The 20513-nt window shown below is 38.3% G+C and overlaps 2 protein-coding genes and 2 non-coding genes across 6 annotated transcripts; 2 read left to right on the forward strand and 2 right to left on the reverse strand.

The window, feature by feature from the left end:
- Positions 1 to 557: 557 nt before the first annotated feature.
- LOC137177305 (uncharacterized) lies at positions 558 to 5404 on the reverse strand. 2 transcript variants are annotated; one of them, XM_067583483.1, is made up of 10 exons: positions 5162 to 5404; positions 4606 to 4636; positions 3917 to 4410; positions 3715 to 3771; positions 3512 to 3538; positions 3123 to 3380; positions 1775 to 1810; positions 1575 to 1631; positions 1425 to 1461; positions 558 to 981 (listed from the first exon to the last, which is right to left on the reverse strand). In XM_067583483.1, the coding sequence occupies exons 1-9, from the start codon at positions 5202 to 5204 to the stop codon at positions 1433 to 1435; spliced, it is 1032 nt and encodes a 343-aa protein (XP_067439584.1). In that variant the 5' UTR covers positions 5205 to 5404; the 3' UTR covers positions 558 to 981; positions 1425 to 1432. The 2 variants fall into 2 exon arrangements, with proteins under 2 accessions (XP_067439584.1, XP_067439583.1); XM_067583482.1 differs by having other exon boundaries at positions 558 to 1461.
- A 3409-nt stretch (positions 5405 to 8813) lies between these two features.
- Positions 8814 to 16025, reverse strand: LOC137177064 (uncharacterized). 2 transcript variants are annotated; one of them, XM_067583167.1, is made up of 10 exons: positions 14516 to 16025; positions 14164 to 14194; positions 13467 to 13960; positions 13230 to 13286; positions 13013 to 13039; positions 12597 to 12851; positions 11251 to 11286; positions 11051 to 11107; positions 10901 to 10937; positions 8814 to 10457 (listed from the first exon to the last, which is right to left on the reverse strand). In XM_067583167.1, exons 1-10 carry the CDS (start codon positions 14556 to 14558, stop codon positions 10436 to 10438), a joined length of 1059 nt encoding a protein of 352 aa, XP_067439268.1. In that variant the 5' UTR covers positions 14559 to 16025; the 3' UTR covers positions 8814 to 10435. The 2 variants fall into 2 exon arrangements, with proteins under 2 accessions (XP_067439268.1, XP_067439267.1); XM_067583166.1 differs by having other exon boundaries at positions 12597 to 12854.
- A 2756-nt stretch (positions 16026 to 18781) lies between these two features.
- On the forward strand, positions 18782 to 18852 carry trnag-gcc (transfer RNA glycine (anticodon GCC)). The gene has a single exon. It is a non-coding gene; the product is annotated as a tRNA-Gly (tRNA).
- A 947-nt stretch (positions 18853 to 19799) lies between these two features.
- On the forward strand, positions 19800 to 19872 carry trnam-cau (transfer RNA methionine (anticodon CAU)). The gene has a single exon. It is a non-coding gene; the product is annotated as a tRNA-Met (tRNA).
- Positions 19873 to 20513: the final 641 nt, after the last annotated feature.

Consider the following 20513-nt stretch of genomic DNA (forward strand, 5'->3'; position numbering starts at 1 on the left):
CATTTTTACTATTTCAAGCCTCATTTCCAGAAGCTTTAAGTAAAGTGTTTGAGTACTTCCTCCACCATTGGTGATAAGAACTACCATAGAGAATGAAAGGTTTAGAGTGTAAAGTTCTAGTCCCGTTCCTGGAACTTTGTATATAGACATAGTGCAGGATGTGTCAGCCACGTTTTGTACAGGCACTACAGTTAATCCAATCAACTTCAGCTCAACTCAAAATTGTAGTTTCCAAATATTCAGCACTGTTCTCTCTTGGTATTGAGAAATTGGCCACTTCTGAACAGGCACGTTTTGAACCAGCACCGCACTAGTTATTCTGAAATGGGCCATTCTGTGTACTGAGTGCTTTTATTTTGGTACTTTAAGTATATTTTGTTGCTAATACTTCTGTGCATACTTGAAAAAAATTGAATGCAGGACTTGCTAACTTGTCATAGAGTATTTCTACACCATGCTACTTTTACTTCCTTCACTTTACTTCACATCTACTTTACTTTACTTCAAACATTATGGCCTGCACAATGTCTGTACTGTGAATAACGACAGAACTATGATGCTGTATAAAAGTTTTTTATTCAGGACAATAGGTAGACATATCCATGTTTACAGAAAGCTTGCTAATTCCAAATGTCAGAACTAAAAGTCAATTAGTCAAGCAAGGCATTAGTTGATTGGACATATAGATAAAACAAGCAATTTTCCTGACATTTTAGATGATTAATCAAGAAGAGTAAAAAATACCCTCTACAGCTATTTTATGTATGACATCTAATGCTATTTTCAGACACAAATTGTAAAGTAAAAAAAAGAAATATGAGGAAAGAAGAAATGAAGTTACAGAGTGTGATAAAAGTATTCAAAGATAGTATGAATTAAAATATGGATATTAAAATACAAAAGACTATGACTGAATACATCAGTAGAGTGCTGTCCTCTTCTTGATCATGCAGTGTTCGTCACTGTTGAGCAGTTTCAGTCCTGTTTCAAAAAAGAGAATGAAAAAACTTGATTTGAGTTTCAAGTGAGTTTATTTAGTTAAAAATATTCACAGTCCCCGTAGTGTGCCTGATGTATTTCTGGGTTTAATATAATTGTTTGAAACTAATATTTCATAACTACTTATGTTCAAGGGAGAATTATATATAATTATACTGTAAGTCTGAATGATTTTGTACTTAAATTCTTTATTTAACTATGGGAACAGAAATTATAATGACACATGCTCATTGTGAAACTGAATAATCAAAACAGACTGAACCTACCTGTTTCTATAGCAGCATCAAAGAGAAAGAAAAACGACAAATTGAGAAATATGACTAACAATATCCAAAACATATAGTATAAATTCAAAACTAAACTAAAAATAAATATGTAGGGTCTAAAATATAATCTTTATTGTGATCATACTGAGTCACACTTACACTGTAGGTCAGCGTGGCCGCCATTGTACAAACAGAACTGCAAAATGAAAACACATGAAAAAATAACTGTGGTTAGTTTAACCACATTTTAAGTCATGTAGTCCATCAGTGTCAGTATCAAATTGTGTCATGTTTGTGTCAATTACATACTGCAGCCACCAATCAATACAGTAAGTAAACCGAGGTTCGAGGTTTGCTGCTTCTGCTCTACAAACGAAGCAAGAATTTAACAGAGTATCAGAATTTACACCAAACTTTTCATTTTTAATGCACTTTTTTTATTTTTTTATTTATAATAACACTTTGAAAATTGAATTCGTATTGTAAGACGGCATAGTCTTGACACTCACTGCTTTCAATGGGGCTGTTTTCCATGATGGAACAAGCTGTTTAAGGGAGACAAAAAAGGTTGCAGTTATATAAACAGCAGTAGCCTGTTGTACATGTACAGGAAATTAACAGCAAACGTTGCAGCACAGGGTGGACACAAGATGCACTGATTTTGATTGACAGCTCACTGATTTTTTTAGATATAGATACTAATATGGGGATTAGTCAACAGTTAACCGTTAATCGGTTAACCGTCGAGAATATTTATTACTAGTTATACATGTCAGTCTATAGGTTAATTTGCATACACACTCCGTTAATGGCTAGACAGTTGCATTAGACAAGCTAGACAAGTGTTGCATCGTGGGTTGTTTGTAGCATTAATGTTGCTGGGCTAGCGAATGTCTTAAAGTCTGTGTTTATAGTCAGTGTGTTAGAGTCAATCCACCCTAAAAGTGTTTCATTAGTCCAGTTTAACCTGCAGGAGTTTCTGAAGGCTCATGTAATATGTTCCCCTGCCACGGAGGAAATAATTTCATAACTAGTTTAAACGAGTCCAAAGCGTCCTCTGACGTCTCTACTGCAGAAACCGAATATGTCAAGCTGCCAAATACAACTGTCACAGATGATAAGAAGCTCAGAAAGACAAACAGGCAGTCTTATAAATGCTAACTGCTGGAGAAAATCATTTTTACTGCTTCCAAGAGACTGGCAGGAGAGTGTGTGAGTATGTAACTATAGTATGATGTAAGATACATTCAAAAAGTAACGTTATTTTTCCAAAAAAAAAGCTGTTGGAAAAGGGGGGGATGGGGCGTCTTATAATCATGGTCGCCATATATTCTTAGTATTATTTATATTCGTACCTTGAGCCCAAGTATGTTATGCCATCAAGAGCTACTGTAAATAAATGCATTGAAAAACACTTGAGGAGAAGGATGAATCAAGCTAACGTTAGCTCTGACCACTGACTACTGGACAGCTCTCACAAATGAAAGCTACATCACAACTTTTCTTAATATTAAGTGGTTAGTTATCGGTTAATGTCAAAAAAAAGAAAATAAAACATACAGGAAAAGAACAGAGGCACTATTTTACTGAAAAAATGGCATATATCTATGACTGTGATCTTTTTAGGCCATCATCTTCAAATTAAACTGATCATGACACAAGATGCGACCAAAGATTTGAGTGCCTTTCCATCTCAGCTTAACGGTTTCCTAGAGAAAACCCTGATAACTGCTAGCTTAACGTCATTTTAATAACTCAATATCTGGAAAAAAAGGAAATCACCACTCAAAGCTTATTGAAAAATGGAGCAGAGATATATTTTGTGAGAAGATGTATGTATATTTATGTAATACATACAGACTGCATGGGTGTTTACGATATGCCCTCCATCACTATCTTCCACCTCCAGTCTTCCAACATCCCCTGAGCAGATGATAGCGATGCTGGATTCCACATAGCACACAGCACAACTCTTAGAAGAAGGTGCAGGGATTCCAGAGCATCCTGGAAATGGCTGGTTTAGGCGTCTTTGGTACAGATGAGTGTCAGCAGTTTCATATATGTTCACCAACTTTGGACATGTATCCTTGTCCATGCAGGAAAAACACTTGACTGCTGTCAAAACAGAGAAAAAAAGCATTGATGAGTAGCTCCCAGGCGTAAATGTGTGTACATTTAAATTATACAGAAAGGATTTCTTTCTTGCTATAATAATATTTGAAATAACAAAATCAGTCTTATCTTACACTCCTGGTCTGCTGCAGGTTGAGCACCTATGGCAGATAATATAAGGAAAATATCAATTAGTTTAAAAAATGGGTCAAAACAGTGTTCACAGTACACTATGAGAAGTAATCGAAGCTCCCATTCAAGACAGTGAAATCTAAATAAATGAATAAAATGCAGTGCAAAGATGCAATGCAGAATATTTGTGTGTCACACCACATACCAGCATTGCCCCCACAGGCACGGATATTTATGAATGTCATCCAACCTAGAAGGCACCCTGAAAACATAAAAGAAAAAATAGAAACTTTTGGATTTAACTCCAAGATTATATTAATTATTGCATGTACATAGATTTGGGAATAACATGAGAATCATACATTAATTAAATAATATTGCACAAAATTAGTAATTAGTTTAATTACATTTCCATTTCTTCGTGGCTGCTCTTTTTCTGCGACGGTTCTTATTTCTCCCTTCTCTAGGAACCAATGGTGAGCCTTTTGGTTTTGCTTGGTTTCCCTCGGTGTCCATCTTGCTGGTGCAGCTCTGCTCTCCTCCCACCACCTCCTCAGCATCTGTAATGGCTGTTGTTCCGGGTAAAGTGCTGACAGTCAGGGCTTGGGGTGTGGCTTGTGGTGGAAAGTTGCTTTTTTGAACCAGAGTGGACAGTTTTAAGAAGTCCCCTTCAGCAGCTGCAGGGTATGCCTCAGGCTCTGTGTGGCGCATCATGGACAGGACACCTACAGGCCCAAACACTGATGGGTGTTGCCTAATCTTTCCAACCATCTCAGGGCTCTCAAAGATTTCCCGTAGTTCACTTGTCGGAATCGGTATCACAGAGCTGCCTTTAATCTCTATGGGCAAAGCACTTTTATCACTGAACTTGTGCCTCATGTTGGAGGAGAGGCCAGCATCACTGTTTGATGAAAAAAGGCATATTTCATTTCGAGAATAAACTTTTCAATGAAAACTAATATGAAATAGATTTTTTAGCCACATTTATGGAAACAGGTACAAACATGCAGCTAAAATTAAAATGACTCCAGCCATCACTGCTTGAGCACTGAATTACATGACATTTAGAATAAAAGAGAAAGAGACAGAAACATACCCACTCTCCTGAGTGTGCAGGGCACGGCCACCTTCAAGTGTAAAACAATACAGTAAAACTATTAACAACAGCTATAATTTAAAAAATATGAATATATTTTAGTCTTAAGCACTGATTAGATTACATTACCAGAAAAAACTAGTCAGCCACATTTAAACTTTAAAATAATCTCACCAGTTGATAAAAAAATTATACACTCTAATTTTGACCCTAAAAATGTAGATATATGTACAGTAGTCAGATAATGATGCGTAACAGAAATGCTAAAAGTTCCTGTATGTGATTATGATGCAACATACAGCAACACGGGCTACTTGTGATGTAGATGCCATTGTAGTTTGCTACTGGCATGATTTCAGCAGCAAAAATATGAAGAAAATAATTTATTTTGTCATTGAAGTTAATAAAACTCGGAATTTGTTCAAAGGCTACATGATGAAAGTCCTCAAGTGCAAGCCTTGAATGAATGACATGAAGCACTGCAGACGAACACAGGAAATATCCTTCTTCTCGCCTAAGGCTATCAAATGAGAGAAATTGAAGTAAACAAACTTACTCTCTGGCTGAGGATTGATAATATCATCTGTTGGGTGGGTCATTGTTGTCAAAACGAGCAACAACGCAGCAGTAAAGGTGTTGTATGATCTCTGTCTTTAAGCAGACTGCCCAAACCAGGAAATGAATCGCAGTTAGGGTGTTCCCATTAACAAACTATAACACAAGACCTCCATCTGGTGGAAGAAACGTGAGGCTTCAAGAGGCTCACTCCACTCAGGCGGATGTAGTTTAACAAATACAATAGGCTAAGCACAGGAGAAACTGTGTGTTTTACGTTTTATGTGTTAATGTGTCAATCATCTGCTGAAAGTGGAATGTTTCTCCTTGCTCAATGAAAATATGATCTTAAGGGGCAGGCCTATGAGCAGGATTTGTGACATCACAGCTAGTTTTGTGATGGCAGCCACGCATTTAATGGATAAATAATGGATTACTCCTGGAAAGCTATTGATGTAGTACTTTTCTCCTTATGAAAATAACACAGATTATTCGACCAATGAGAATTTAGTCGGACGAGAGCATATCGACCAATTAAAAGACCAGTCGACCAATAGACTACAGCCCTACAAAGATCGATGTCATTCCGTATACACAGCTCTGACATTCCCAGAGGAAATGTACATATCTGCCCACTATTTATCTAGTCTTTCGTCAAAAAGTCGCTTACTTTTGTTGGACAAGACAAATGCAATATACAAAGTAGCTGCTCAATTTCGCCTCTGTTCTTCTCCAGTCACTGACACTGAGTGAAGATTTGAGGAAGAGAGACTGAGTTGAAGCGGTTACAGCGCCAAAAAGCATCAGTGGCCGGAAGGCGCACTACCTCGGTAGTGGTTTAGCATTACCATAGAGAATGACTGGGAAACAGTTTAGGGCAGTTTAGCTAAACTCTCGGGGCACGCGTGGGAGGCCTGGGTTTGATTCTTGGTCAATGCAACTTCAGGACTGCAACAAGCTTTTAACTTTTCATTCAGTATACTCAAAAAAGGAGTTCACAGTGAACTTGTGAAGTTTTCATGGAATTTTAGATGCTCAGTTTTGGATTTTTCAGAGCACTTCAAGGGCTTCCTGAAGTTAAATTGAATTATGTTGAGTTGAATGGAAAGTCCATTCTTAATGCTGGAAACAACGTGATTGGCAAAACAATCTCACCACAAAGTCAACCAGCAGTTTCTACTGAGTAACCACCCATTTGTGGCTAAATCATGCTTTCCATGTTCAACACCTGCAGACTTGCATGTGGATCGTGGATGCACACACAGTTCTATATATACTTTTTCGAAGATCCATGGACACAGACATATTCCACATGTGCACACTAATAAAGAAAAGTGACATCTTACTGAGAAAAGGGATAAAACACATACATACAGTAGATGAGACAGGCAGCCGTTTGCTTTTCTTGCAGTTGGCACGTTTGCTATGTGTTCAGTCCGCATGTTCACAAATTTTGAGCGGCATGTGGACATCCACAGAGGACTTTGTGTGGACCTTGCAGATGTGGGTGAATGATGAAATTCACATCAGTCAGACCCATGTGGATCCTCGCGGCCACAACGAGGCGGAAAGCATGAATTGGCAGTTATGGTGTGTTGTGGACCTTGTGGGTCTTGTTGGCCGACAAGGGGTTTAAGGGGTTTCTGAAGCTGTTAGAAAAGTCCTTCTCCTGACACATGCTGGCATCCTAAAGGACCAACCAGGGCCGAGTATGTAAATGATATGCTTTACATTAAACGCACCCGCAAACCTTAGGCTTGTGACCTGTTTTCAGACTTGATGTATTCAAGGCCTTGGTATCATAACTTCCAGGAGAGACTTCAGAAGACGGTGGAATATAAGAGTCAATCCCAATTGTATGAGCTTGAAAACCCAGCAAATTTGGTTTACTGCTAGGGTTGGGTACCAAACTCGGTCCTTTTAAGGGTACAGACCATATAACGTAAGTACCACCAAGAACCTATTCACCTTTGATCAGTGGTTGTCAATTGGTGGCTGTTTTGATTGGGTCGTAGATGTGTGCGTGAAAAAAAAAACTGGAGTTTTGTTACATGTACAGGTTTGCGTGTGTTGCTAAATACACTCCAGTGTTTCCCATTAATTACCTAGAGCCCGCCATAGTCTTATTTGTCCAGCCACAGTTTCATAATGAACTGAAAATATTTTTACACTACTCACAATAACAGAATAGATCTTTAATGTTGTGTTTTATGCCGTTGCTTCAGCGATGTTGACGCTCGTGGTGCTAGGAATTTTGTTGTCAGGTTTGTCTGAAGGTGAGTTGTTAATGTGAAATGATGTGAATGATATGATGTGTTTTTAATCAGCTGCCAACACTGGAGCCCAGCTGCAGCTGCATGTAGTTTACGTACAGGTAGCTTTAGCTGCTAGCACCCGCTACGGCTTATAGGCACGCTAAGTAACCATCAAAGCTTCACGTTAACACAAAGCTGCAACTGCAGTATGTCATATTTCACTGATAAGGAGAGGAAATAGTGAAGGATAGAGCAACAAGTTCATCTCAGTGCTGGCGTTACAAGTGTATTTCATTCAATCTGGGGGGAAAAATACAAAACGGTTCAATGTTGTCAAGGTCGACCAGCAGTAACTACCATGAGAGACATGTCAGAAGATGTTTTGGTTTAAAGCTAAGGGCACGGTGTAGATGAAGCAATCGTAAAGGAAACAGCGAAATGGTGGAACAACCGAGCAGATGAAGCATTTGTGCATGAGTAATCACCCATTTGTAAAAGAGATTGGTAGTGGCCTTTTTGGCGCAGTAGGCAATGTGTTAGTCTCATAATCTGAAGGTTGTGAGTTTGAGCTTCACATGGGGCAGATGTTTTGTTCTATGTATGGCTCTGCCCGTAATCATGTAGTCAGATACTTTGTGTGGTCCATATTGGAAGGCAAAAGTATTTGCTTTTCTGAACAACCACACTTGTAGACAGGGTGAAAACTTGGCCATCATTGAGAAGGGAGAGACTAGTTTTTAAATATGGGTATGATGGTGCAAACTTACACAATGTCTCTAATCAGGTTTCATAATGTTGCATTCAGTTTTAAAAATGACCATGTCCCAGTTCTGACATTGGAAAGTTGTTGGGGTAGGGGTTTCTCAAGCTGTTAAAGAAGTCCTTCTGATGACGTATACTGGTGCCTTAAATGTCCAACCAGAGTTGAGAATGCAAATTATACACTTAACGCTAAACACACCTGCAAACTTCAGGTTTGTGAGAGGCCAAGATGGAGCTTGCTATTTTAAATCTGTATGTAGTCAGGGTCTGCAGAGGAACAGATTGGACATTGAGCACAACCTTAGAATTGCTTTGTCTACCATCTCCCCAGACTTTGAAACCCTTGCCAGGAGCAACAAACATCCTGTTGTTGTTATCCTATCTGTTTCCCCAAACTTAGGTCTGTTATGTCAGCCAGTTTTTTGATCCTGTTTGAATTGTGACATGATTTTCACATATGATGTTTGTCAATTTATATCACTAAAAGTCAAAAGTGTAGCATGGCAAAGCTAATGCTAACCGTGTCATATGAGTGAATGAAAGATGCTAAAACACTTAGCTTCTTAGTCTTGGCTGTATAGTTCAATAAAAACACAGATATGTGTGATTTACCTTAGTCTGCTAGTAAGCCAATTAGTCAAGATAACTAGCAGACTACTGGGGTAGTTGATAATAATCTCAAAAGTTTCGTATAGAAAAGCTAATGCTAACTGTTTCATGTAAGTGAATGGAAGATGCTAAAATGATTAGTGCCATACTCTGGGGCTTATAGTTAAATAAAAACACAGATTCAGGTGGTGTAACCTTGTTTGTTAGTTAGTGGATTATTCAAGCTTTCTAACCAAGTAGGGTCCATTTGATAGATTTGGCAGTTAATAGCAAAACGTTTAAGCTATGCTAACTGTTTCATGTATGTCAATGGAGAATGCTTATACCATTAGCTCAATGCTCCAGGGGGTATAGTTAAATAAAAACACAGATTTAGGTGGTCTAACCTATTTTGCTAGTTAGTCGATTATTCAAGCTTTCTAGCCAAGTAGGGTCCAATTGATAGATTTGGTCATTTATTCCATGTCAGCAAAACGTTTTAGTGATTGAATGGAAAGTATAATGATACTTGAGCTGAAAGTGAGCTGTCAATCAAATGTGATCTCAATACGCCCACACAGTCCTGAGAAATGGTTTGAGCAGTCAAATCAGCTCAGTTTTTGAGCTAGGTTTCCTAATAGTTATGAATGTTTATTTTCATTCAGATTTTTGTGGATGTTTAATGAGACACTCAACTTTGATATCATATATGCATTTTTACTATTTCAAGCCTCATTTCCAGAAGCTTTAAGTAAAGTGTTTGAGTACTTCCTCCACCATTGGTGATAAGAACTACCATAGAGAATGAAAGGTTAAGAGAGTAAAGTTCTAGTCCCGTTCCTGGAACTTTGTATATAGACATAGTACAGGATGTGTCAGCCACGTTTTGTACAGGCACTACAGTTAATCCAATCAACTTCAGCTCAACTCAAAATTGTAGTTTCCAAATATTCAGCACTGTTCTCTCTTGGTATTGAGAAATTGGCCACTTCTGAACAGGCACGTTTTGAACCAGCACCGCACTAGTTATTCTGAAATGGGCCATTCTGTGTACTGAGTGCTTTTATTTTGGTACTTTAAGTATATTTTGTTGCTAATACTTCTGTGCATACTTGAAAAAAATTGAATGCAGGACTTGCTAACTTGTCATAGAGTATTTCTACACCATGCTACTTTTACTTCCTTCACTTTACTTCACATCTACTTTACTTTACTTCAAACATTATGGCCTGCACAATGTCTGTACTGTGAATAACGACAGAACTATGATGCTGTATAAAAGTTTTTTATTCAGGACAATAGGTAGACATATTCATGTTTACAGAAAGCTTGCTAATTCCAAATGTCAGAACTAAAAGTCAATCAGTCAAGCAAGGCATTAGTTGATTGGACATATAGATAAAACAAGCAATTTTCCTGACATTTCAGATGATTAATCAAGAAGAGTAAAAAATACCTTCTACAGCTATTTTATGTATGACATCTAATGCTATTTTCAGACACAAATTGTAAAGTAAAAAAAAGAAATATGAGGAAAGAAGAAATGAAGTTACAGAGTGTGATAAAAGTATTCAAAGATAGTATGAATTAAAATATGCATATTAAAATACATAGACTATGACTGAATACATCAGTAGAGTGCTGTCCTCTTCTTGATCATGCAGTGTTCGTCACTGTTGAGCAGTTTCAGTCCTGTTTCAAAAAAGAGGATGAAAAAACTTGATTTGAGTTTCAAGTGAGTTTATTTAGTTAAAAATATTCACAGTCCCAGTAGTGTGCCTGATGTATTTCTGGGTTTAATATAATTGTTTGAAACTAATATTTCATAACTACTTATGTTCAAGGGAGAATTATATATAATTATACTGTAAGTCTGAATGATTTTGTACTTAAATTCTTTATTTAACTATGGGAACAGAAATTATAATGACACATGCTCATTGTGAAACTGAATAATCAAAACAGACTGAACCTACCTGTTTCTATAGCAGCATCAAAGAGAAAGAAAAACGACAAATTGAGAAATATGACTAACAATATCCAAAACATATAGTATAAATTCAAAACTAAACTAAAAATAAATATGTAGGGTCTAAAATATAATCTTTATTGTGATCATACTGAGTCACACTTACACTGTAGGTAAGCGTGGCCACCATTGTACAAACAGAACTGCAAAATGAAAACACATGAAAAAATAACTGTGGTTAGTTTAACCACATTTTAAGTCATGTAGTCCATCAGTGTCAGTATCAAATTGTGTCATGTTTGTGTCAATTACATACTGCAGCCACCAATCAATACAGTAAGTAAACCGAGGTTCGAGGTTTGCTGCTTCTGCTCTACAAACGAAGCAAGAATTTAACAGAGTATCAGAATTTACACCAAACTTTTCATTTTTAATGCACTTTTTTATTTTTTTTATTTATAATAACACTTTGAAAATTGAATTCGTATTGTAAGACGGCATAGTCTTGACACTCACTGCTTTCAATGGGGCTGTTTTCCATGATGGAACAAGCTGTTTAAGGGAGACAAAAAAAGGTTGCAGTTATATAAACAGTAGTAGCCTGTTGTACATGTACAGGAAATTAACAGCAAACGTTACAGCACAGGGTGGACACAAGATGCACTGATTTTGATTGACAGCTCACTGATTTTTTTAGATATAGATACTAATATGGGGATTAGTCAACAGTTAACCGTTAATCGGTTAACCGTCGAGAATATTTTTGACTAGTTATGCATGTCAGTCTATAGGTTAATTTGCATACACACTCCGTTAATGGCTAGACAGTTGCATTAGACAAGCTTGACAAGTGTTGCATGATGGGTTGTTTGTAGCATTAATGTTGCTGGGCAAGCAAATGTCTTAAAGTCTGTGTTTATAGTCAGTGTGTTAGAGTCAATCCACCCTTAAAGTGTTTCATTAGTCCAGTTTAACCTGCAGGAGTTTCTGAAGGCTCATGTAATATGTTCCCCTGCCACGGAGGAAATAAATTCATAACTAGTGAAAACGAGTCCAAAGCGTCCTCTGACGTCTCTACTGCAGAAACCGAATATGTCAAGCTGCCAAATACAACTGTCACAGATGATAAGAAGCTCAGAAAGACAAACAGGCAGTTTTATATATGCTAACTGCTGGAGAAAATAATTTTTACTGCTTCCAAGAGACTGGCAGGAGAGTGTGTGAGTATGTAACTATAGTATGATGTAAGTTACATTCAAAAAGTAACGTTATTTTTCCAAAAAAAAGCTGTTGGAAAAGGGGGTGAGGGGGCGTCTTATAATCAGGGTCGCCATATATTCTTAGTATTATTTATATTCGTACCTTGAGCCCAAGTATGTTATGCCATCAAGAGCTACTGTAACTAAATGCATTGAAAAACACTTGAGGAGAAGGATGAATCAAGCTAACGTTAGCTCTGACCACTGACTACTGGACAGCTCTCACAAATGAAAGCTACATCACAACTTTTCTTAAACTTAAGCGGTTAGTTATCGGTTAATGTCAAAAAAATGAAAATAAAACATACAGGAAAAGAACAGAGGTACTATTTCACTGAAAAAATGGCATATATCTATGACTGTGATCTTTTTAGGCCATCATCTTCAAATTAAACTGATCATGACACAAGATGCGACCAAAGATTTGAGTGCCTTTCCATCTCAGCTTAACGGTTTCCTAGAGAAAACCCTGATAACTGCTAGCTTAACGTCATTTTAATAACTCAATATCTGGAAAAAAAGGAAATCACCACTCAGCTTATTGAAAAATGGAGCAGAGATATATTTTGTGAGAAGATGTATGTATATTTATGTAATACATACAGACTGCATGGGTGTTTACGATATGCCCTCCATCACTATCTTCCACCTCCAGTCTTCCAACATCCCCTGAGCAGATGATGGCGATGCTGGATTCCACATAGCACACAGCACAACTCTTAGAAGAAGGTGCAGGGATTCCAGAGCATCCTGGAAATGGCTGGTTTAGGCGTCTTTGGTACAGATGAGTGTCAGCAGTTTCATATATGTTCACCAACTTTGGACATGTATCCTTGTCCATGCAGGAAAAACACTTGACTGCTGTCAAAACAGAGAATAAAAGTATTGATGAGTTAGAGATATAAACAGGCGAGTAGCTCCCAGGCGTAAGTGTGTGTACATTTAAATTTTACAGAAAGGATGTTTAAAGAACTCTTGCTACAATATTATTTGAAATAACAAAATCAGTCTTATCTTACACTTCTGGTCTGCTGCAGGTTGAGCACCTATGGCAGATAATGTAAGGAAAATATCAATTAGTTTAAAAAATATACTGCGCTTTGTGGGTCAAAACAGTGTTCACAGTACACTATGAGAAGTAATCGAAGCTCCCATTCAAGACAGTAAAATCTAAATAAATGAATAAAATGCAGTGCAAAGATGCAATGCAGTATATTTGTGTGTCACACCACATACCAGCATTGCCCCCACAGGCACGAATATTTATGAATGTCATCCAACCTAGAAGGCACCCTGAAAACATAAAAGAAAAAATAGAAACTTTTGGATTTAACTCCAAGATTATATTAATTATTGCATGTAAATAGATTTGGGAATAACATGAGAATCATACATTAATTAAATAATATTGCACAAAATTAGTAAACATTTGAAATAAATGCACATTTTAAAATTAAAATGAAATTTAATTACATTTCCATTTCTTCGTGGCTGCTCTTTTTCTGCGACGGTTCCTATTTCTCCCTTCTCCAGGAACCAATGGTGGGCCTTTTGGTTTTGCTTGGTTTCCCTCGGTGTCCATCTTGCTGGTGCAGCTCTGCTCTCCTCCCACCACCTCCTCAGCATCTGTAATGGCTGTTGTTCCGGGTAAAGTGCTGACAGTCAGGGCTTGGGGTGTGGCTTGTGGTGGAAAGTTGCTTTTTTGAACCAGAGTGGACAGTTTTAAGAAATCCTCTTCAGCAGCTGCAGGGTATGCCTCAGGCTCTGTGTGGCACATCATGGACAGGACATCTACAGGCCCAAACACTGATGGGTGTTGCCTAATCTTTCCAACCATCTCAGGGCTCTCAAAGATTTCCCGTAGTTCGCTTGTCGGAATCGGTATCACAGAGCTGCCTTTAATCTCTATGGGCAAAGCACTTTTATCACTGAACTTGTGCCTCATGTTGGAGGAGAGGCCAGCATCACTGTTCGATGAAAAAAGGCATATTTCATTTCGAGAATAAACTTTTCAATGAAAACTAATGTGAAATAGATTTAAACAAATTACGATATTTCAGCCACATTTATCGAAACAGGTACAAACATGCAGCTAAGACTCCAGCTATCACTGCTTGAGCACTGAATTACATAACATTTAGAATAAAAGAGAAAAGAAACGGAAACATACCCACTCTCCTGAGTGTGTACGGCACGGCCACCTTCAAGTGTAAAACAATACAGTAAAACTATTAACAAAACCAGAAAACATACTAGTCAGACACGTTATTTAAACTTCTTTAAATAATTTCATCAGCTGATAAAATTGATTGTTGCTGATGATTTCAGCGAAGAAAATAATTATTTTGTCATTGAAGTTAAAAAAACTCCGGAAAGTCCTCAAATGTACAAACCGAAATCCTGTTAGAGCTGGTTTGCAAGCCTCGAATGAATGACGTGAAACACTGCAGATGACCACAGTAAATATCCCTCTACTTGCCAAAAGGCTATCAAATGACAGAAATTTAAGTAAACAAACTTACTCTCTGGCTTAGGATTGATAATATCATCTGTTGGGTGGGTCATTGTTGTTAAAACGAGCAACAACGCAGCAGTAAAGTTGTTTTATGAGCCCTGTCTTTAAGCAGACTGCCCAAACCAGGAAATGAATCGCAGTTATGATGTTCCCTATCAACAAACTATATCACACGACCTCCATCTGGTGGAAGAAATGTGAACACTCAGGCAGATGTAGTTTAACAAATACAGACGTGGCTGAAAATATTGGTACCCTTCCACCTTTTTTAAAAAAAGTTAAATTTTCTCTGTATTTAGTTGAAACCGACAGAAGTGTATGGTATCCACTATTCTTTATTTCACATTGAATATAACTGAAACTTTGCTTTTGATTTACAACTTAACATATTATTTAATACAGTAAAACAAATGGCATGGCCAAAAATATTGGTACCTTTAACTTAAAAATTTGTAGCACAGCCTTTGGAGGCAATAACTGCAGTCAAGTGCTTTCTGTAACTCTGAATAAGGTTTCTACACTTTTCCACTGGAAGTTCGGCCAACTCTTCTTGAGCAAAGTCCTCACTTCTCTCGAATTTGATAGGTGCCGTCTCCCAACAGCAAGTTTCAGCTCTTTCCACAGATGTTCAGTTGGATTCAGATCAGGACTCCTAGCAGGCCATTTCAGAATGCTCCAGCGTTTTCTTCTCATCCACTCTTGGGTGCTTTTTGATGTATGTTTTGGGTCATTATCCTGCTAAACCCATGACCTGTGACTAAGACACAACTTTCTGACACTGGGCTGCATGTTCCGCTCCGAAACACCTTGATAGTCTTCTGATTTCATTGTGCCCTGCACAGATATAAGGCACCCAGTGCCTGAGGCAGCAAAGCCCCAAAACATCACTGAGCCTCCTCCGTGTTTCACAGTAGGCATGGTGTTCTTTTCTTTGAAGGCTTCATTTTTGTGTTAACATAGGGTTGGTGTGATTTACCAAAAAGCTCTAATTTTGTTTCATCTGACCAAAGCACATTCTCCCAGAAGGACAGTGGCTTATCAACATGCATTTTGGCAAAGTCCAGTCTGGCTTATTTGTGCCTCCCTCTTAGAAGTTGGGTCTTCCTCGGTCTTCTACCATGGTGCCCGTTTTCATTCAGACAGTGACGGGTGGTGCGACTTGAAAATAATATACCTTGAACTTTAAGATCAACTTGGATCTTATGTGTTATTCTTGAATAGAATATAATATTGTGTAACTTTTACTAGACTGAAACTATAGTTCCACAGAAGACAGTGGCTGAATTAGAGCTTAATTTTTCACTACCATAGTACATGTTGGTACTATGTATGTTACTATGTAGATTAACATGTTTCATAATGAGTAAAAGTTTAAGAAAGGTCCAGTTCATACCTGGCATTAAAAACCTGGCACGGGTGATCACATGCAGACTGCTCTAAATACACATATGAACATAATATAAACTCAAGCATTTATTGTAGTCTGATTACAGATTAAGGTCAAGGTCACTTTTATTGTCTTCCTCAGGAGAAATTCGTCTTGGATGAAGAGAATTGCTGCAACAAACAACATCACAATAAAGGTAACAACAGATAAACAGAGACATCACAAACAAACAGACGATGTGCAGTAAGAGCCTTTATATCGCCAGGAAAGCAGTGCCATGTTGTTGCATCTGTTATTAGATTGCACTGCAGCGGGACGAGCATGACAAACCACAAACATCCTCTTTCTCCCTCTATCTGCACTGTCCTGGCCTACTTGTATTAATCCCTTTCATTTTCAGTTGTTTTGAAGAGGTTTAGTTGTCTTCTCTGCATGCATATTTCAGTTTATCACGGATTAAATCAAAAAGAAGAGTGGAGGTAAAATTGTGTCACTCATGGTCACTTGTGATTAATTTGAGATCAGGTCCAAAGAGAGCAACAGAGAAACAGAGTGAAAGAAAAACTGTCCTCAGCTTTCAACTTCCTGGTGAGTAATCATTAGTAAAGTATGAGTAACTGAAACTGTTTGATCACAAGTTATTTATTTTTTCATCACAAGTTTCTATTTCTGTACCAAGGAACCTGAGTTGCTGGGCAGGGACGTAACCAGCAGTTCAGAAGTACTGAGGTCAAATAATAATAATAATAATAATAATAATAATAATGATAACCTAATAAATAAATAAAATAAGAAAAACAGAAGTTAAAAAAATAAGAAAACAGGCTGTTTCACTGGAACAGAGTAATTTTTAGTAAAATTGAAACAGCCCCTTATGAGGAATGGGCTACCACAATGGCTCAATTGGCTGCTTATGAGAGGGTGACATATTCTCTATTGAATAAGCTTGATCAATATATTATATGTTTACAGGAACTCTAATGCTCTATGGAAAGTCACATGCTTCTGTGCCGCTGATGTTTTATTTTTTAATTTTTTAAACATGATACTCCAATATTGGGTATATGCTGATAATCTTTTCTCTAATAATGCTGCAGAGCTACATCAAAATTAGTCCCCCTCCACTCATAAATATGTTTTTCTTCTTGTTCCTACTGTTGGATGCTTCACTGTGCAGAATGATGTATGTGCAGAGTTTGACACTAGAGGGCTGTTTTCACATTCATCTGCTGAAAGTGGAAAGTTTTTCTGTGCTCATTGAAAATCTGATTTTAAGGGGCAGGCATATGAGTAGGATTTGTGACATCACAGCTAGTTGTGCCGATCTTGGTCCAATAGGAAACCTACACAAGTGTGATGTGGAAACTTGAAGCATCCAGTGCGCAGACACAGAATGAACTTCTCAGTGAAGTAGGAGACATCTTGTGTTCAGCAGTTAAACTTCTGAGATTAATGATATTTACATATTTATAGATCCTAGAATATTTAATAAGGTAGAAAGAGTAGATGCCATTTTTAGGATTTTAACATGGTAATAATAGGATCTTTTTCTGGAAAAGCCATATCAGAAACACGAGGTGGGGATCTTTAAATATGTTTGACAGCAGAACAGCTCTGCTTGAAGTTTCTTTTGATAGTTTCCTATAATATTTTGTGCAGTATGCTGTTCAACCAACAACAAAACTTTAGAGTTATGGTTTACCAGAAGATAAACTGGCAACATTACTATCGATAGGCATGCCAGTCTTGTGTCCATGTCTGTTCACCCCTCCAATAGTGCTTCTCTCTCTCTGTGAGGCTGTATTTAGACACAGCAGTGTTTTGAGCTAAATGCTAACGTCAACATGCCTTCACCAGGCTGACTGACAACAGAAATTAACTGAACCAAAATAGTTTGCATGTCAGCTCCACAGGAAGAAATCAGTATTGGTTGTATTTATTGATTCATTGATATGGTTAATAAATTGAAAACACATATACAGCAGGATATTCATGTGATTTAAACAGCTGCCTGCTCAGATTGCGCAAACAGACTTGGAGCATAAAAAAAACATGGGGTTCTCTATGAGACTATCTCGGATTCAGTGTGGATTGATAAAATGGAAGTGTATCTGTTCTGTGAGAAAACACTTTCTCTGTGAATTGGCCACGGTCTCTCTCTCCAGTTCGCCAGCCCTCCCCCACCATTAAACAGATGCTGAAGACAGGAGACTGTCATGTCCTCAGACAGACAGCTGCTCTCATGACTTCCCCCTGTCGTTTGCACAAATGCCCTCTGTTGATTGGCTGTAGTAGTGTTGTATGGTGTGCTCCAAGCTACTGTGTTTACATGCCTGTTTACAGAGCCAGTGCTATGTATGGACACTGGATTTTTTTCCAGCACACACAGAACAGACAGCTAACGGACTGTGAGGAGATATTTGTTGAATTTGACAAAAAGTGAATTGAGAGTAGAATCACTGACTCGACCTTTAATGGTTACATTTTCATCCTGTTCAGGACACTCTGTAGACATAGCAGTGGGAAAGGAAATGAAGGGAACATGGGAAAATGGTGAAATAGTTGTTGACAGGTTGATCACATCCTCAGAACTTGGGTTTAATGCGTCAATTTGCTTGAAACAAAGTGCTTCTCTGATCTTTAAACCCCCTCACCAGGCACCTTTCTGATGTTGAAAATGGGGAGCTCTGTCCAACAAAACAAGCTAAACTTTACCATCACCACTAAAACTGCTCTAGCAGTTACCACCAAGAGAGAAATGTCAGAGTAACCTGGAGTTTGTGAGACATTTTCAAGTCATACCACACTAGAAGGAAACTCTGTAGGGAAGGAACAGAGAAAAAAATAGTCCAACGCCACAGTGGAAAAACTGAAATATACATGTAAGCATTGGTGGTTCAGTGGTAGAATTCTCGCCTGCCACGCGGGAGGCCCGGGTTCGATTCCCGGCCAATGCAATGAGCTTTTAATTTTTCATTCAGTGTAATCAACAAAGGAGTTCAGATTGAACTTGTAAGGATTTCATGGAATCTTGGCACTTTAAGGACTTCTTGACTTTGTTGGCTTAAAAGTTAAATTGAATTATGTTGAGTTAAATGGAAAGTCCTTTCTTTACATTGGAAACAAAGTGGTTGGCAAAACAATCTCACCACAAAGTCAACTAGCAGTTTCTAGTGAGTAACCACCCATTTAAGGCTAATTCATGCTTTCCATGTGCCGCAGACAGCTGTAGACTTGCACATGGACTGCAGATGCGCACACAGTTCCATACATACTTTTTTGGAGGTCCACAGACACAGACATGTTCCACATGTGCACACTAGTACACAGGGTTGCAGCATGATAACTTTCCTGAGTTGTAAAATCTAGTTTTATGAGTTTTTCAAACCGCTGTGCAGTGTTTTTCTGATCAGCCTTTAAACACAATCATCTGTTACTCCAACCAGATTTGCTGGATCGTATTTAATGTCTCACCGGCGCTTTAAACATCGCGCCCACACCAACACAGCTCCTTATATTGTTTTACATGGGACTGTCTTCAGTCAGAAAGTAGCTGAGGAGTTCCTGTATGTTGCTGAACAACAAGAGAAAGTTGAAAAAAGAACTTACTGAGAATTCAGTTCAATTCAAATCACCTTATTTGTCTCCAAAGGGTAATTGCAGAGAAATAGGAATACAGTACATACATACAGTAGACGAGCCAGGCATTCCTGTTTGCTTTTCTAGCACATGCGCAGGTGGCTCACTTGCTATCTGTACAGTCCGCATGACCACAAATTTTGAGCTGCATGTGGACGTCTGCAGAGGGATCCACGCAGACTTTGTGGATGACAAAGTTTACAACACAGACCCTCACAGTCACATGGATGAAGAAGTCTGAATTGGCCTGAAGGGTGTGTTGCAGGCCTCGTTGGCGCAGTAGGCAGCGCGTCAGTCTCATAATCTGAAGGTCGTGAGTTCGAGCCTCACACGGGGCAGGAGTTTTGTTACATGTTTCACCTAGAACCACATACAGTCAGATACACAAGTATTTAGGGTGTACCAGCAGAGATCTTATGGTGTTGAATAGTTTATGTGTTGCATGCTGACTCCTTGTGACTAGAAAACTCTGTCTAGGTAAGCCATGGAAGTGCGTCATTGTTACTACCAGGAGAGACGCATCAGAAGTTGTTGAGGTTTGTCAGACATTCCCAACTCACAAGACATCAGACGAAAAAAGGGACAAACTCAGAGACATAAAGATATTTTTTCTCCAAACATACCTTTGCTGATTGTGTCCTAAGAGTTTATTTTAACTTCATCAGTCCACACTACTTGTTTCCACAATGCATCAGGCTTCTGTACATGTTCTGTTGCATAGTTCTGACATTGGATTTTATGATTAGGACGCAGGTAAGGTTTTCTTCTACTGGCTCTTCCATGAATGTCTTGTTAATGCAAGCATTGCTCCACAGAGGAACGGTGCACCCCCATTCCTCAGTCTGCCAAACCTGCATGTTTTTTGCAGTCAAATGGGGATTTTGATTTGCCCTTCTGACCAGCATACAAGCAGTTCTCTCTAAGAGTTTCTTGTTCTTCCAGATCTCATCTTGACCTCCACAGTTCCCTTAAACTGCTA

This window comes from Thunnus thynnus, chromosome 24, assembly GCF_963924715.1.
Source record: "Thunnus thynnus chromosome 24, fThuThy2.1, whole genome shotgun sequence".
Lineage (NCBI taxonomy): Eukaryota > Metazoa > Chordata > Actinopteri > Scombriformes > Scombridae > Thunnus > Thunnus thynnus.